The sequence below is a fragment of the Parus major genome, chromosome 3, assembly GCF_001522545.3.
Source record: "Parus major isolate Abel chromosome 3, Parus_major1.1, whole genome shotgun sequence".
NCBI lineage: Eukaryota > Metazoa > Chordata > Aves > Passeriformes > Paridae > Parus > Parus major.
Window position 1 is genome coordinate 51,986,272 of NC_031770.1, and position 15,967 is coordinate 52,002,238.

The 15,967-nt window shown below is 39.1% G+C and overlaps 1 protein-coding gene across 1 annotated transcript in view; it reads left to right on the forward strand.

Moving 5' to 3' along the window:
- AIG1 (androgen induced 1) overlaps nucleotides 1-15,967 on the forward strand; it is a 124,364-nt gene that overhangs the window by 39,112 nt on the left and 69,285 nt on the right. The window contains exon 3 of the mRNA XM_015623095.3: nucleotides 8,831-8,932. Coding sequence (XP_015478581.1) covers nucleotides 8,831-8,932 — 102 coding nt within the window. The remainder of the gene's footprint in view (nucleotides 1-8,830; nucleotides 8,933-15,967) is intronic.

Consider the following 15,967-nt stretch of genomic DNA (forward strand, 5'->3'; position numbering starts at 1 on the left):
TTCTCGTTACAAGAAAGTTATTAAACACTGGAGTGCCTGCAGAAAAAAAGTTAAAAGTTCCCTTGTTCCTCATAATCTTTTAACAGCTTCCTCACTCCAGAAAAGAAAGGAAAAAAAGAAAGAAAATAATTTGAAATGCAAACTTTCTTTCCTTGAGACTCACCCACCTAGCTCTCTGTGGAGCTTCTCAGTGGATTCCAGTAGTGACACAAGGGAACCTCCACACATAAAAATTGGGCAGATGCGAATGAAATCTTTGTTGGGTTTCTAATGTAACAGTAGTGGTCATGCTTAAGTGCTTGTCAGTTACCTTAACATCTAAATTATTTTTATTGCTCAGTGTTTTACACTGGGCATATTTAGGCAATAATGCAAATACTAGGGGAACATTTTAAAACCTAATAGCTGCAGCTTTTCAATAGCAATTCACCACTTTTTCTTTTTTTCTGTATTTCCTGCTTACTGGAGCCCTTGAGATGACTTGTTCTGAAAAACAGATGAGAAAAGGGGTTTCCACTCCCAAGTTAAACAATGATGTGAGAGAAAATAAAAAAAGTAACAAAAGTTCTTAATTTTTAAGACTTCCAAAAAAACTATTGCATACAAACCAGCTAAGAAGTCCACCAGCTTCTTCCCACCTTCCAAAGGAGGGGAAGAACACCCCAAGGGTAAATAATCTCCTTTTGTGGCTTCATGACAAATTAAATCTTGAAAACAAATCAAAACTGGAAAAAAATCTGTGCAGCAAATCACATCTCTCCAGTGTTGCAATATTCATTTATCTTCAGAGGCTCTTATAAAACTAATTGCCAACCTATATTTCACAGTAGAGTTAAGAAATAAACAAACATGAACCTCTTCTAAGGACATAATGGCTACTATTTACCTATTGTTGCTCCTTTTTATATGATTCTTCAGCAAATCAAGTCAGAAATCAACAGATTAATTTTCTATGCAGTAAAGCCTTCTGCCACAAAATGTCTGTGGTCAACAATTCCTAGCCCCTTTTTAGTTTGCTGTAAGCCTGCAATACTATTCAAATGCCCAAGAGATTAGGAAGTATCCACTGAAGAAAATTGCTTGCATAGGCATTTTAGAAGTTCATTACCAATTTTCATCTATAATTGGACTTGCCATCCCTTTATCTTGTAAAGGAGATAGAGATTGAGAGTAATTTACACTCCTAGAGTGATGTGAGACATGCTTAAAAGTCAGACATTACACCAGTGGTTTAGCTTCTCCCTACTTTCTTTTCTATTTGTTTGACATAGGTCATAAAGTTGCCAAGTTTCTGTGGTTAATTAGTGTTTTGTGTAAACTGTGTATGGTTTTATCAATATGTTTCTTGTAATTTGTTCTGAACAAAAGGAAGAAGAGATAAAACAGACATCTCTGGTTGTTTAAGACAGTGTTTAATAAACATAGGAAGAACAAAAATTGATCTTATTACATATTAAAAGAGAGATTGCTGCCTAGAAAATCGCAAACTATACCACAGACATTTTATATCATGTAGCATCAATAACTATGTTTGAATCTGAGTCTAAACTGACCAGAATCACCTCTTTTTTTCTGCTTTACTTTCATGAGTTTAAAAACCTGTGATACAAAGGAGAGAAAGTCAGGCATGTTTTCTTATTTCATGTTTCTCTGTACTAGTGGAGTCAAAAGGAAAGCTGATCACCCTTCTGTAGATCATCAGTTATGCTGATCTGTGATCTTACGCCAAGAAAAGATGTGTAGGCATTTCCTGCAGTTTCCTAGTTACCTCGTTACTTGACCAGACTACAGCATAATTTTATTTCCAGAACTGACTCAACCATGCAAAATTCTCTCTTCTAGATTTTACCCTCATCTGTTGTGATGAGATGACTGGTGATGGGATAATTAGCAAGTAGTGGTACAATTGCCCCCTGAAGTCTATTCTCTGAGCAGGGTTTTCCCTGGTTTTTATTTCCCGTTCCTTGTGATTCCTGTCACTGGTGCTTTTCAAATCCCTTTGGTGTATTGTGCTAGCTCTCAATCCCGTCTAAAGACAGTACCATGACAGGAGGTACCCACTGCATCCTGTCTGCCTTTAACACCACTTTTCTTCTAGATATGATACCTCTGTCAAAGAAGTTCACAAAAAACATATTTATACCCCAGTTAACCACTAGTGTCTTGGGAGATAGGCAGAAAGCTTACCTTTAACTGTAGTTAAAACAAATTGTGTCAGGGTCACAAGGGTTGGGGATTTTTTTCTTTGTCATTAGCCATCCAGGAAATGACTGAACTGTGCAGCCCAGCCAAAACCAAAAACACATAGTGTAGGAAAATAAAGTTCCACTGGGTTCATTCTTCGTTTGCATAACATTTCTTGGTTGGACTCATGTAAAAGTGCAAATTATACCATTCTTTTTGTTGGCTTTACTTTCTTAGTTTCTCTTTGGTTCTATTTGTAGTGTTTTGACAAGGCCACTTGATTTCTCCTTTGAATAACTATCCATTTCCCAACTTGTCCTTTAAAACTTTTCCCTTGACACATGATGTTCTCGTGTCCTCTGAAGCTTCAGAGACAGACGACAAACACTCAAGGAATACCTCTTTAAGTGGGAAGACAGCATTTTGTTATCAGCCTTATTTTTTTTCTGCTGCTGTGTATTTGTTCAGCAGTCTTTAAGATGCCTGTAGTAAGTGAGCAATTCCATATTTTCAGGTTCCAAGGTCTTCTGGAAAATTTGAGGTTTCCTTTGGTCTGTAATGACTGGACACTAGATAGATAATCATTACAGACAGAATGATTACAGACTGTGGATAGGATAAGTAGCAAATGAGGGACTTTTCTGTTCTATATGTTGCTTAATTTTATGTTTAACCCAGTACTATCTTTGCAAAGCTGTTAATCTTAGGAGGCTCCCGTGCAAAGAAATGTAAAAAAACAATTGCTGGGGCCTGTTTTCTTTCTTGAATTCAAAGCCTTGAGTGTGTCATATACAGAGGAAATGGAAGGGTAATATTTGTGCCATTTTGCCTTGGGAACAAATAAGATATTGGGCTCCCTGAAATTTTTCTGCTTCATATGAGAAGCCTGTTCAGCCTGGCATGTGAGTATAGTACAATGTCCATGTCCACAAAAGTGATGAGTTATGGCACAAGGAAGGCAATGTGAGCACAAGAGCTGAAGTTCTGCTTGAGGCTTACGTAGGTGTGAGAGACTGGAGAAAATAAGTACTGGCTCAGAACAACTAAAGGAAGGGAGGAAGAGGGGCAGGGCAAGGTGGGATGATACACTGCTCCATACCACCCCCCTGAAGCCTCCGATACAGACCCAGACTGGCTGTTAGCCACTGCCACACACAGATACAAAGACTGCTGGTATGGCAGAAAGAGAAGTGGGGAGAAATTCTGAAAAGTGCAAGATCCAAAATGGTATCAGTTGGATGGGTAGCAGCCCATGAGAAGGGAGATCATTCAGCCCACATCTTAAATGACCAGGTAGACACCCTGGCACTTAGCTGGCTGTCTTAGCTGAGGAAAAGGAAGCAGAACAAGACGAGAAATGGAGATATTTATTGGAATGGCTACATGTGAAGCATGGCCACTCTGGGATGAAAGACCAGAGAGGTTAAGAGAGATGGTAAGTAGAGAATGGCCTGTCACCCAAAGGGCTTGTGAAACAGTAATTTCTGTCTGCAGCCAGTGCTGCAGAAACACCCCCTGCACCTAAGGATGGGAAAGGGGTTGTGGGAAATTTGGCATGTTGACTGCATTGGTCCTTTGATCCTTTTAACAAATCAGGAGGAAAGCAATGTGTGCTGATGGGTGTTCAAATAGTGTCAAGTTAGGTACAGACTAAAGCAGTGGCATGGTCTACAGGGGAAAGCACTGTGAAGGGATTAAAATTATGGATCAGTTTCCTTCCCAAAACCAAAATAAATGCAATCAGATAATGGCAGTCACTTCACAGCAGGAATAATCCAAGAATGGGTGAAAACTGAAGGGGTACAGTGGGTGTTCCACATCCGCTACACCACATCCACAAGCCAGTGGGATAGTAGAAAGGACAAATGGTCTCCTAAAATGGTTTTTGAGACCTCAGGACCCAAAGTGGCCTGATCAGCTGTGGGACACTGTGACCAAAGTCAGTGACCCATGGAGAGTAGATGTCTATGACTTTCAGCATTTTGCCCCACAACACCTACCACGCCTTCCGGAAACAAAAGGACTGATGATCCCTGGAGCTCCATACATTTTCCTGGTCAGCCAGTACTGATAGGCCTGCCAGCTACCAGTTAGGTCCTGCTGGTCTTAAAAGACATCCCTGAACATGCATGCATGGGTAACCACAGATGCCCATGGCAGAGAACACAAAATCAACACCAGATGGATGATTCCTTCTTTTTAAAACTGGTCCAAGTAGGACCAAGTTTTCTTTTCTCTCTCCTTCTGCAGGTATTCCATGCAAAGATGTGGCTGAAAATTTACACAGTTCTTTGATGCAGTGATAGTTATGTACATGTTTTATCTTAATATGTTTTGTGATATTTATATTCTCATGTGTTTTGTCTCAGTAATTTTACAGTATGTGTATAAATGTCATAAGCATTGTTTTGGGCTGTTTGTGTCTCCTCTCTGATTGCCACAGGAGGTGGAAAAGATTCCTTCCTGAATTTAGCTTGGAAGCTCAGACAGGATTTCATATGATTATGAAATCAGATTTGTATATCCCTTCCTACCTCCTCAGAGCAAGGTATAAAATTACTTTGAATTGAGAAAGAAGTGTAGTTTGGTGCCAAAGGAACCACATGTAGTAGTGGAAAGTGATGCATGAAGCATGATTGAACAGAGAAGGGGATTGACAGAGACTGAGGTGGCAGCTAGAAAGTTTTCTCCAGCTGTAAGCAAAGAAGTCTTAAGTGGTCAAGATGTCAGAAGAAAGGATTTTGGATTTGGAAACTAGTGAAGTATTTAGTAAGTTAGGAAGGTATTTGGTTTGAACCCAGGACCCTGTCTAGAAAAATATTTTACTTGATGTAACTTTCCCGTGGTGCACCCTGATATTCCCCCTTATCCTGGCATCTGGATCTCTAGCACTGTAATAAAATAATTGACTGCAATATGGACCCTAGGGACCCACCTGAAACTAGGTTGGTAGAAGGAGTAAAGGTGGTAGTACAGGAAATGTGCGCTTGTTTGGGTTGCAATGGTATCTGCACTTGTAAGATTATCAGCTCCAAAATGTAAGGCAGTCTAACTGTTGGAAATTTGACATATCCTTAAAGTTTCTATTTTTTGGCGAGGTGTGCAATTGCATTGCAATAGAGAATCTTAAACTGGCCATTTTGGAGCTCAACTTGCAAGTCCAGCAAGTATCAAAAAGGATTTTATAGAACTGTCTAATCCTCAATAAATTGTTACTAAATGGGCAAGGAGTATGTGAAATGCTGAACCTCACCAATACGAAAATGTTTTTAGAAGCACAAGCAAAAGTAAAGAAAATTTCCAGCCAGTCTGGTGAACTCTTCCAGTCACTGCTGCCGAAAGACTGGTTCAATGAACTCTTCCTCCTAGATCCTGATTTGCATCTTGCTTCCCATCTCTGAAACTCACAGGGTGAGAGATGATAGCTTGTATAGGGTGGAATCCCTATACTGACTGGACCAATATTTTTGATTATCGAAGTATTGTCAGCTATATGACTTCTTGTACACCTTCCTTTTTTTCCTCTCCTTTTTTTTCTCCCTCTCTCTGCTAGGTTAGAATCCCACTACTGCCACCATGGAAGAAGAAGCTCCCATGTCCATTGTTCTGGTCTCAGTCATTGTTTTAAGCCTTGGCACCATGTGGGAAACTGGAGAAAATGATTACTGGCTTAATTAAAGGGATGGGGGCAGGGCATGTCCTGCATAGGTGGGATGGTGCACTGCTCCATCCCCTAACCTCCTGAAGCCTCTGGTCCAGCCCTAGAATGGCTATTAGCCACTGACACAGCAAAAGCCCCACCAAAGGGGGAATACCCTGAGAGACCAGAGCAGATAAAAGCAGTTGCATAGGCACCTGTGGTCACAGTCCAGTGTTAGGATTTCACAGTAGCTGAGATCACACTGGAATTCAAGCAATGATTTTTAATCTTTCTCTCTTCCTTCCCCAATTTCTTGTTCTCAGAATCTTAAGAGTTGGATGGTTTGGAGTTCGCTAAGCCAATGCCTTGTGAAATGCTTGATTTTGATTGAATGTTGTTTCAAAAGTTGCCAAGTACCCTTATTTTCTAAAGTTTGTGAATAAAAGTTTGTTGTTTAACCTCCTGAGAATGTTGCCTCATTTCTTCTGTGTGCTGCCTTGGGTATAAAAAAGGGATAAGAAACTCGTTGAGCAGGTCCGGGACTTTACAAGAGGCAGTGTAAAGAAGCAGCTCAATTGTGTCATGGTCTGGCACTGCATGATCATGTGGGATCTTAGCAAAGCCCAGCCCAAATAAAAGTCTGCCAGTAGCAAAATGTAAGCATAGGAGAGGGGACTTAAGAGTACCAGACCAACAGTTGCTCATTAATCAAAGTAAACAAATTCAGAAGCAGCCAAAGTAACTATGTCACAAGCCCTCATTATAATTAATTTTATCCAAATAGTTAATTTTTATAGTTCATTTTATCCAAATGAACTAGTTGTAAAAAGAAGAGTAAGGTGAACCATTCAGACCCTGGAAGGAATCTTCCCCAGGGTGTTGTGTTAAGTCTCATATCAGGTCATCCTCTGGGACAGGTTAGTTCTGTAACACGTTTGGTTTTGCGCACTTCCTTTACCTTATGTCTGCCTTGTGATAGTGCTTTGCTAAGCAGCATTTGCCGTCTGTAGCTCCAGATGGTTGCAACCAGCTAGGCTGATCCTGTTCCATCCATTGGCTGACTTTGGTTAAGGGACAGATGGCATGTCCCCTCTTTTCTTGTATTTACCTCCTTGACAAAGTCTATTGTTTTATTCTGCTCCACACAAAAATCACAGGACAAAACATGCTAGCTCTGTTGTATTCAGCGTAATAAAGTTCAGCCTAACCCTGGTTGATTTTTCTTGCTTTGAGACTTCCTTAGGAAAAAACATTATCAATCTTGGTCTTCATATGCCTGAGAAGATGTTTTTATGCCCCAGTTGATCTTAGCAGGTTCTCAGAGACCCACTGTGATAATACATGACTTCTAGGAAGCCTATAGAGAAGAGGATACTTTGCTTCCATTTTTCCTGCTGTTCAGCTATTCATATCTTGGCACTTACGTGTCAGCAGGTGCGTAAAGAGTTGTGCTGTGCCAATGCCAAGACTGCCCAGAAGAGAGATTTCTTGTGGGGTACTTTACACTTGCAATATTTTTTGGGCTGTCCATCATAACCTATTTTTTTTCCTGGCCTCTGTGCACTAGTCAATTAGTCCAAACTTATTCTGAGCAGGCACTGATAGCTGTCATAACAGATGGACAACTGTGCTGGAAACCAAGAAACTATGTACTGTATGCACACTGAGGGAACAGTGTACTGGTTCAGGTCATTCACATAACTGACTGGCCGAAGTCTGCGTGTCTGTGGTTAGAACAAGGTGCCATTGATTAACTGCAAACCTCAGTTTTAACTTTCTGAAGTCAGAAGCTAATGAAACAACTTATGCCTACACCATTATACATGCTAGTAGTTTGCAGGATGTGCTATGCTCACCCCATATTTCTTTCACTGATCCTCTAAATGAGCTGTAAGATCATGAGCTGCATCAGTTTGGACATAACTGAATACTTCCCTTCAGTCTCAGTGAAACTTCTATCTTTTGGCTTTCAAACTTTAAACCTGGACTCAGCATTGCTATTTAGAGATCTCCTGTAAATGGTCATTCAAAAGCTCCTGGCCCAGGTATTGGGTTTTACTGCTATGAACAATAAGCCTTTTTTATTATTAGAAAACTATGGCTCAAATTTAAGGTAAGAAAGCAGAGGTGTTTATATTAGAAAATTACTTGCCACAGCTAAGGTAAGCCAAAACTATTATTTCTGTACATTTTTATGGGTTTCCATTGTCTTTGCCTTTCAGACATCAGGATAACTTGATAACTTGAAAGAATATGTGAACACTTTGGCAAAAATTCAGCCTACTGTAAACTTTATCTGATCCATTTGTCCTGTCCTCAGTCTACAGGAAATAATGGTCTTTTTCTGGGCCCTAGTAAATAATGTCTGAGAAGAACCAAGGAAAATTTCATACTAACAAATGAGCGGGGAACTAGCAGGATACTCTTTTCTGTGGATCCCGGTCTATGAATTGTGTGGATAGTCATCAAAGATTTTTTAGGTGTTTGGTTTATTTTTTGTTTTTTTTTTTTTTCCTAAAGCTCTTTTGATGGCTGACACAGAAAAGTGCAAATATGAATTTACAGGCTTCTGTTCAGGAGTGAATGTTTCATATTGATATGTTGTATGAATTCCAAGTGATATTTTAGCTGATTTTCCATTTGTTTTCTATCCTGTTAGTGGAGAAACATTATTTATGTGCCACATCTGCTACTAAAGTGTAATATTCACTTGTAATTTGGCCACAGGCATGTAAGTCAAAAAATGAGATTTTTTTTTTTTCCTGGCTAAAAGTTAAAGGAAAAAAAAAAAAAGAAAAACAAGAAGAAGAAAAGTTAAAACCTCAATGAATGCAAAGAGTGATCCAGATCCAAACTGTTGATTATAAGTGTATTTGTTCAAAGAACAATAATGCCCATATCTATCCCTAAATCCTTTGCTAAGTGACCCATTTTGCTATCTAAAGAATGCAACTAATTTTTCAGAAGTATGTATTTAAAAATGTCTTGTCTTTTTTTTCTCCTTAGTTTGTTGTGACAATGTTTTGGAGCATCTATATCTATGACAGAGAACTGGTTTACCCAAAGCTGCTCGATAATTTTATACCAGCATGGCTAAATCACGGAATGGTGAGTAAAGTAAAGCAAACACTTCCTTGCATAAACCAAAGTGTAAGACACTGATTTCTCTGTGCATGTTTCTGCGTACTCTCGGTGCTGATCCCCTCAGAAGTGATTAAGGAACATGATTTGCAAGGAAGAGTAACATCTTTCCTTCCTTGACTCTTGGAGTCATATTTGAATCCTTATTAGATTGAAGCTGGAGATTTGAACTAATGTGTCCTACATCCCAGGCTTGTTGTGGGGATCAGCTCTTTCCTGTGTAAGGTAGCTTTCCCAGATAAATGTCACTGTGGTCATGAGGAAGAAGCTGTTCCATAAAACAGAAGTTCTGAATTTGACAAATCTTGCTCTAAAATGACAGAAACACTTACTTGATTTTTTTTTCACCAATCTGCCAAAGTATTATTCTTGATGAAAATGATTTGGTTAAAATGCTTTTTCAAAAAAATCTCATATTTTTTTGAATTGTATGGTTTTAGAAAAATAACTCAAGCACACCAAACTTATGTAGCAGAACCTGTATCTGAATATTTTTAATAATGTGGAATTATATGTGGAATCAATGCAAAGCTTTAAAATTAATGCATTGGTAATCATAAAGGTAGTTTCTTGAGAAGAAATCTGAGCTTTTAATCCCTCTCTCCTATGTCAAGTCAGACGTCCTTTCTCTCAACCATATGTTTAAATGCCAAGGGAAAGTTAAGGCCACAATTTGCCATCAGGTACTTTCCACTGTTTATGCAGCATTTGGAGCTGGAAAGTGTCATGTTTGCTTCTCTAGTTGCATCTGTGCAAAATGTTTCATTATTACTTTGTTTTCCTCATCAAGATGTAGCAAACCATTTGGCACTGCTGGTCATCAGTAGACAACAGCAGAGCTCATCCTTCTGGGTGTGTGCACTTTATCACCACAGCAGATGAAGCTTTGTCCATCATTGCTGTGCTTGATAAATTGGTCCATTGTAGAGTGGGGCAGATGACACTGCTATTTATTTGCTCCCCAGATTTTGTGTCAAAAGAGCAGTGTGAGAATTGTTACTGACAAGAGGAGCATCAGCTTCTGCTAGATCCTGTACTGTTTTATGATGTTTTGAAAGGAACAGCATGATATTACGTGTGTCTAGAGCTGAGGAAAGAATCTGATGACTCCTGCTATGTTTGTTCAGGCTGTTCTCCCTTGAGCTTTGAGGCTAAAAACTGAACACTTGCAAACACTGCCAAACGATGCACATCTTGATTTTTTCCCCACAACAGATCAGTGCCAGCTCTGATGGCATTTCTTTCAGGTGGCATTCTATATACTGGAAGTGCCTAACCCATAGCATTTTTCATGAATGTACATTGTGAAGCAGTTGGCAGCAAGTGGCCGTAGGTATTCATGAAGTCTTCTTTGTGCTCTAACTAAAAGGCAACTCAAGCTCAGGTTGCTTTGTAGAAATGTATACTTAGTGAAATATGTGAAGATGGCTTTTGTTTGAGATTTTTGAACATCATAGAGTTTGCTGAAATGTATTGTGTCCAAGTATTTTAGACTTTTTTTTTTCAACTTGAAATATTGTAGAAAGCATTTTTGAAAGATTTTTGCAAAGGAATTGGTTTCTGTGTCAGTCTCCATTTATCCAAGTGTTCTTCTGTTAGATCACAGGGGAAGCTTATGGCTGTGAGGCTTTTCACCATATTTAGCATGTTTTTTCTGATGTTTTATCCATCATTTTATCCTCACCAGATTTCATGCTAATTAATTCTGATGCATTGCTCATCATAGTATGAAAGGGTTATTAAATTACTTTGAGAATACTTGCACCTCACTTAGTTGTAGTTAAAATTTTGACATGGCAAATTTTAGAGAATAGGATAGAGGTCCACTTTGTGAAAGGGCCTCTGTACCTCTGGGAATACAGTTTAGAAAAGTCAGGATCCCTGGCTATTGCTTTATCCCAAAAGAAACATTTATTCCCATGTATTCCTGCACATTTATGCAACAGTTGTGCACATGGAATGATGACTATTCTGAAAGCAAGGGTGGCCATGCTGGAACCCAACCTTGCACAGCAAAACTCACACAAGAGACTCTCCTCTGTCAGTGAGAGGTGGGTTGTTTAGCTTCTGTTGTATTGCTGATTAATCTCACTTTTGTGTGATCTTCCCACAAAGTATCTGGTACAGCTGCTAAGGATCTGAGATCAAACATTACTAAGACTGTGAACACTCTATCCAGATTTTTTTCACAGCAGTTTCCCCAAAATATTTATTTAGGACACACACCAAAAAAAATGCAAAAAACAAAAAAGAATCCCACAAAAAAAAAAAAAACCCAAAACCAAAAAAATACATTTTGCACAATAAAAAAAGCCTTCTACTGTATTATGATCAGCTGTAACAGCTTGCTCAAGTGTCAACATCAAGCTGCAAAATCCATACATAGAAAGGGAGTGAAAAATCATGAAATCTGGCCATAATGACAGCAGTCATATTTCCATTAGTAATATGGGCATGTATTAAGATATTTGAGAGTATTCACACTTTAGAAGCATTTTAAGGTAACTATCTTGAAGGCTCTGTGAAGAAATTGTTACCCCTATTTTCTTGAACACACAGTAGTGTCTTGTTAATACTCAGAGATACCAGTCCTTATAGCAACACTTCTTCAGCATTCAAAAAAATCAGAATTATAGAAAAAATTTCTTTCTAGCAGTGGGAAACATGAGGGAAATTAACCTTGGAAATATGCAGTCCCATTACCAAGTCAAATTTAATGTTTTTTACAAAGTTTCATACAAAAAGAGGAGAGGCTTATTGCTGTGCAGAGACTATTCACCATAAAATTGCATATAGTTTCAAGAACATCTTTCTATTGCATATATATATATACATACACACACATATACACACCTTGTAATAGTTACAAATATAATTCCTGTATTTGGGAAAATCTGTGTATTAAGTGGTGTCTTATGGTTCCAAACAGTACCTCATGTGCAGATTCATACACCTGGGGAAGGTGTCACTAACAGAGTTGTACTGTGCCATAAAACTGATGTATTGCATCATCTCCATCAGTTAATTAATCCATAACCAATGGTATCACTATGACTTGATAAATGACCAGGGAAATCAATAGCAGGGCTGCTAGTGATTTGACCAACACAAGGATTTAATCTCTGTTCATTATCTGAAGGAGCACATTTGAGTAGCTGAGGCTAAGCTTCTGTCAGCAGAAATAACTACCTGTCGAAAGAGAGTTGTTGGAGAGTAGGGCTGTGTCTCAGCCTTGGTCTGTTTCTGAAGTTTCAAGTGCACTTTCTGGATTTATTAGTTATGCAGATTAATTCATCTTTGTGGGCTACAGTTTCAGTTGCCAAATTACTGAACTCTTTCATCAAAGATGTCATTTGTTTTCTGGAGAATGTCCTGCCTTTTGGAACTACATCAGCTCATAATTCCAAAGGCATATTTTGCATGGGAAATATTCCTTTCCATTTTCTGATGGCTGGCTGTCCGATCTTTATCATTGTGAAGAATTTTTAATTGAAGACTAACCTTTAGTGTGTAAAACAAATGTGTCATAGTAGAAGGATTTTTATCAGCTCATTCCTTGCAACTTTATGTGCTGGGACTGGCCAGGTTGATGCATGGATAACAGTTGTTTTCAGAAATTATATTCTCTTCAATATTAGCATAGGCTGTAAAACTAGAGGTTGCCCCTATTCTAAGCAATGCCCACATAAACAGATATGTAGACTGAATTCATTTAAGCTTGAGCATTGCTGATTTTGAGCCAGGTTACATGGCAGGACTGCCTGCAGTATGTGTCCAAGTTAGCATACCATTTCAGCAAGAGTCCTTCTTTGGTTTTTGCAGACACTGTCTCAAATTTGTTTTAAAAATGTGAATCATCTTTTGTTTGTGGGAAGGAAAGCAAAATACAGAGATAGAAATTACTTACGGAGGAGTTGAAATGCTCTGGAGGTCGGAAACAATGTAATGTCTTCATATGAAGACCCTAGAGGAGAGGTCAGGAAGCGGGGAAGAGAAATATGCTCTGCATCTGTGGAGTTAGAAAAATGATTACTGTCTGGGTTCTGTGCCACTGCAGTCTATATAAGCTCTTCCAATTTTGTATTCTGTTATTTTTTGAGCTGCTTTTGGGAAATGGGAAACAAAGGCATTTCTAGAAAGACTTGCCCTCTGTCCTAGTATCTAAGAGAATGCAAAGAAACTGGGACAAATAGCAGAAAAAGACAAGTTATGGAGAGAAAGGAGCCTATCCAAGAGATGTGTTTCTATTTATTTTCAAGTTGTCTTTCTTTTTTTATCACTGATGGCTCAGCTGAGAAGTTGAGCTCACCGGTGAGTGGTACAAAGTCACACCAACCACATCTCCAATTGTTTGTCCTAGCAGCCTTGTCCCAGGTCTGGTGACCATGGCTTGTGTGTCTTTTTGTTGTAATGGTGGAAAGGACATAAACCTGTTGGAGTGAGTCTGGAGGAGGGCCACAAAGGTGATTAGAGGGATGTAACGCCTCTTCTATGAGGAAAGAATGGGAGAATTGACATTGTTCTGCCTGGAGAAGTGATGGCTCCAGGGTGACTTTATTCCAACCTTTCAGTACCTGAAGTGATCCTTCAAGACAGCTGGAGGGACTTTTTACAAGGATATGTAGTGACAGGACAAGGGGGAATGGCTTCAAACTGAAAGAGGACATGTTAGTTAATCAGACATTATGAAGGAAATCATTCCTGTGAGGGTGATGAAGCACTGGAACAGGTTATCCAGACAAGCTGTGAGTGTCTTTTCCCTTGAAGTGTTCAAGGCCAGGATGAGTGGCGCTCTGAGCAGTCTGATCTAATGGAAGGGGTCCCTCCCTTTGGCAGGGTGGCTGGAACTAGATGACCTTTAAGGTCCCTTCCAATACAAATCATTCTGTGATTTTATCAAAGTTGTTTTTCTGTTGTAAATCTTTTTTCCTTGATGATTTAACAAGAACAATAGAAAAGGCATCAAAAAATCAAAATCCATAGTAACCTGAACATTTAAAGATTGGAATGTCCAAAACGGACAAATTATTTAACAAACCCATGTCTCCATTATTCACTGGTCAGTTGCTACACAGTGGTCACTCTGACGTATGAACAAGGAGATATTTTTTTTTTTCATCAAGGAGTCTCTCTCCATGTAGACCTAAAAATCCTTTTCAGAAATTCTAATTTGAAACAGTGTGTTTTACTCCTTAGGGAAGCCTTCCTAACACAGCACAACCTATGGATGGGCTCTGCTTGTAAAATGTACTGCACCTTTGTAATGCTTCATGCTTCTGCCTAGAAGATATTTACATTTTTCCAGGATTTTTTTTTCTAAATCAAATTTAAGTATTTCAAGGATATTACAACTCAAATGCTCCTCTTGATTTATTTACAATATTTTCATGTGTTAGGTGTGAATAAAATTTTCAGTGCTCCAGGAAGGCGTTCCCACTTTTTACATAAGTTACAAGGTTTTCTGATAAAAATCAGGGAAAATTTTTAATTTAATTTCCAACAGACTAACCACTCCTAGATGGCTATTATTTAAACATCTATCTGATGGAGAGAATAGCAATTGAAGCTGGTTGCCTGGGGACTCAGGATATTTGCAAAACCCATGAAAATAATGTTGTTGAATTTGTACACTTCTTGCATGTTCATGCTGTAGTTATGTGGCTCTGCCTGCTATCTCTCTTCATTATCTGCCAGTTCCATCACTAGAGCGTAACTACAGTGGTATCAATTACCTCCCTGCTCTGGGGAGAAAAACAGCATCAGCTTAAAAGATTTTTTAAAATTTTCTCTTACTTATGTGAAGGGCTTGGAAATTGGTGGTATGTCAAAACCTGTGATAGCATAACACCTGAAAATTGAGAGAGGCTGCTAGGGTGAAGAAGTCCCAGTTGTCTAAATGGCATCCTCTGGAGGCATGAGGAAAACCCCTTTACTTAACACAATAACAGCACGGCAGTTTTTGTGAAGTGGGAAGCTGGCCTTAACCATGTTACATATCTGCCAGAGAACACTCATCAGTGTAAGGTGAAGACAGCTTTTTAACTGAACACAGATGCAGAATTTTCCGATTGTTTGTTATTTCCACTAATCTAGAGAAAACCCACACAGAGGCTCCTCCTCGTATAAACGTCCCTAAGCCTTAGTAACAAGGAGTCTTTTCTAAAATGTCTTTGAGCACTTAGTAACAGCAAAACCTGTGAGCCCTATTCTGGGTGTGAACATTGAAAATGAAAAGTCTGGGAGCAGAAATCCCCAGATGTAATCTCTTTCACAAAGTTTAACCACCTTCTGTTGACATGGTCACGTAATTCAGTCTGCTAGCAGAGAGCATGAGAGCATCTAGTGTCGACATCAAATTGCAGAGTTTCTACCAAAGGAAGTGAGGAGGGGAGAGAGCCAGTGAGAGAGCACGAAAAGGGAGGTTAAGGAAAGATGGTTGAATGAGAGGAAAAGACAGGTGGGAGGAAAGAGATGAATTAAAAAGTCAGCTGATGCTGTTCCAACTCCTACCTAGGGGGGAAAAAAAAAAAGGAAAAGGAAAAAAAACAGATGAGGCAAGTGGATAAAAAAGGAGCCACAGAATAATGTAGACAAGCTGGAGGAGACTCAAAATGCTGAAGAGGATTTCAGGGAGGATTTCAGGGGGGAGGAGGAGGAGGAGGAGGAGGAAGAGAGAAACAAGGAAATAAACAGTAAGAAAGATGAAATAAAGAGTATGTTTTCTTCCATCTCTTCACTGGGTAGACCTCCCTCAGATGTAATAGTTAGAGGAATTGAGAACAAGGAGAGCTTATAGATGCTTCTGTGAGGAGGAGAATTGCTTCTGTTGCCATTGGATGTAGGTTTGCAGGTCAGGTAAAGTAGTATTTGCAGTGACATGTCAGCTTCAAAAACTTGGAAAAAGTTTAAAATTGAAACCAGCCACAACCATGCAAGAATATGAGGCCTGTGTTTATATAAAACTTAGCTGTGTAACATCTGTAGTATGACACTGATGTGTTT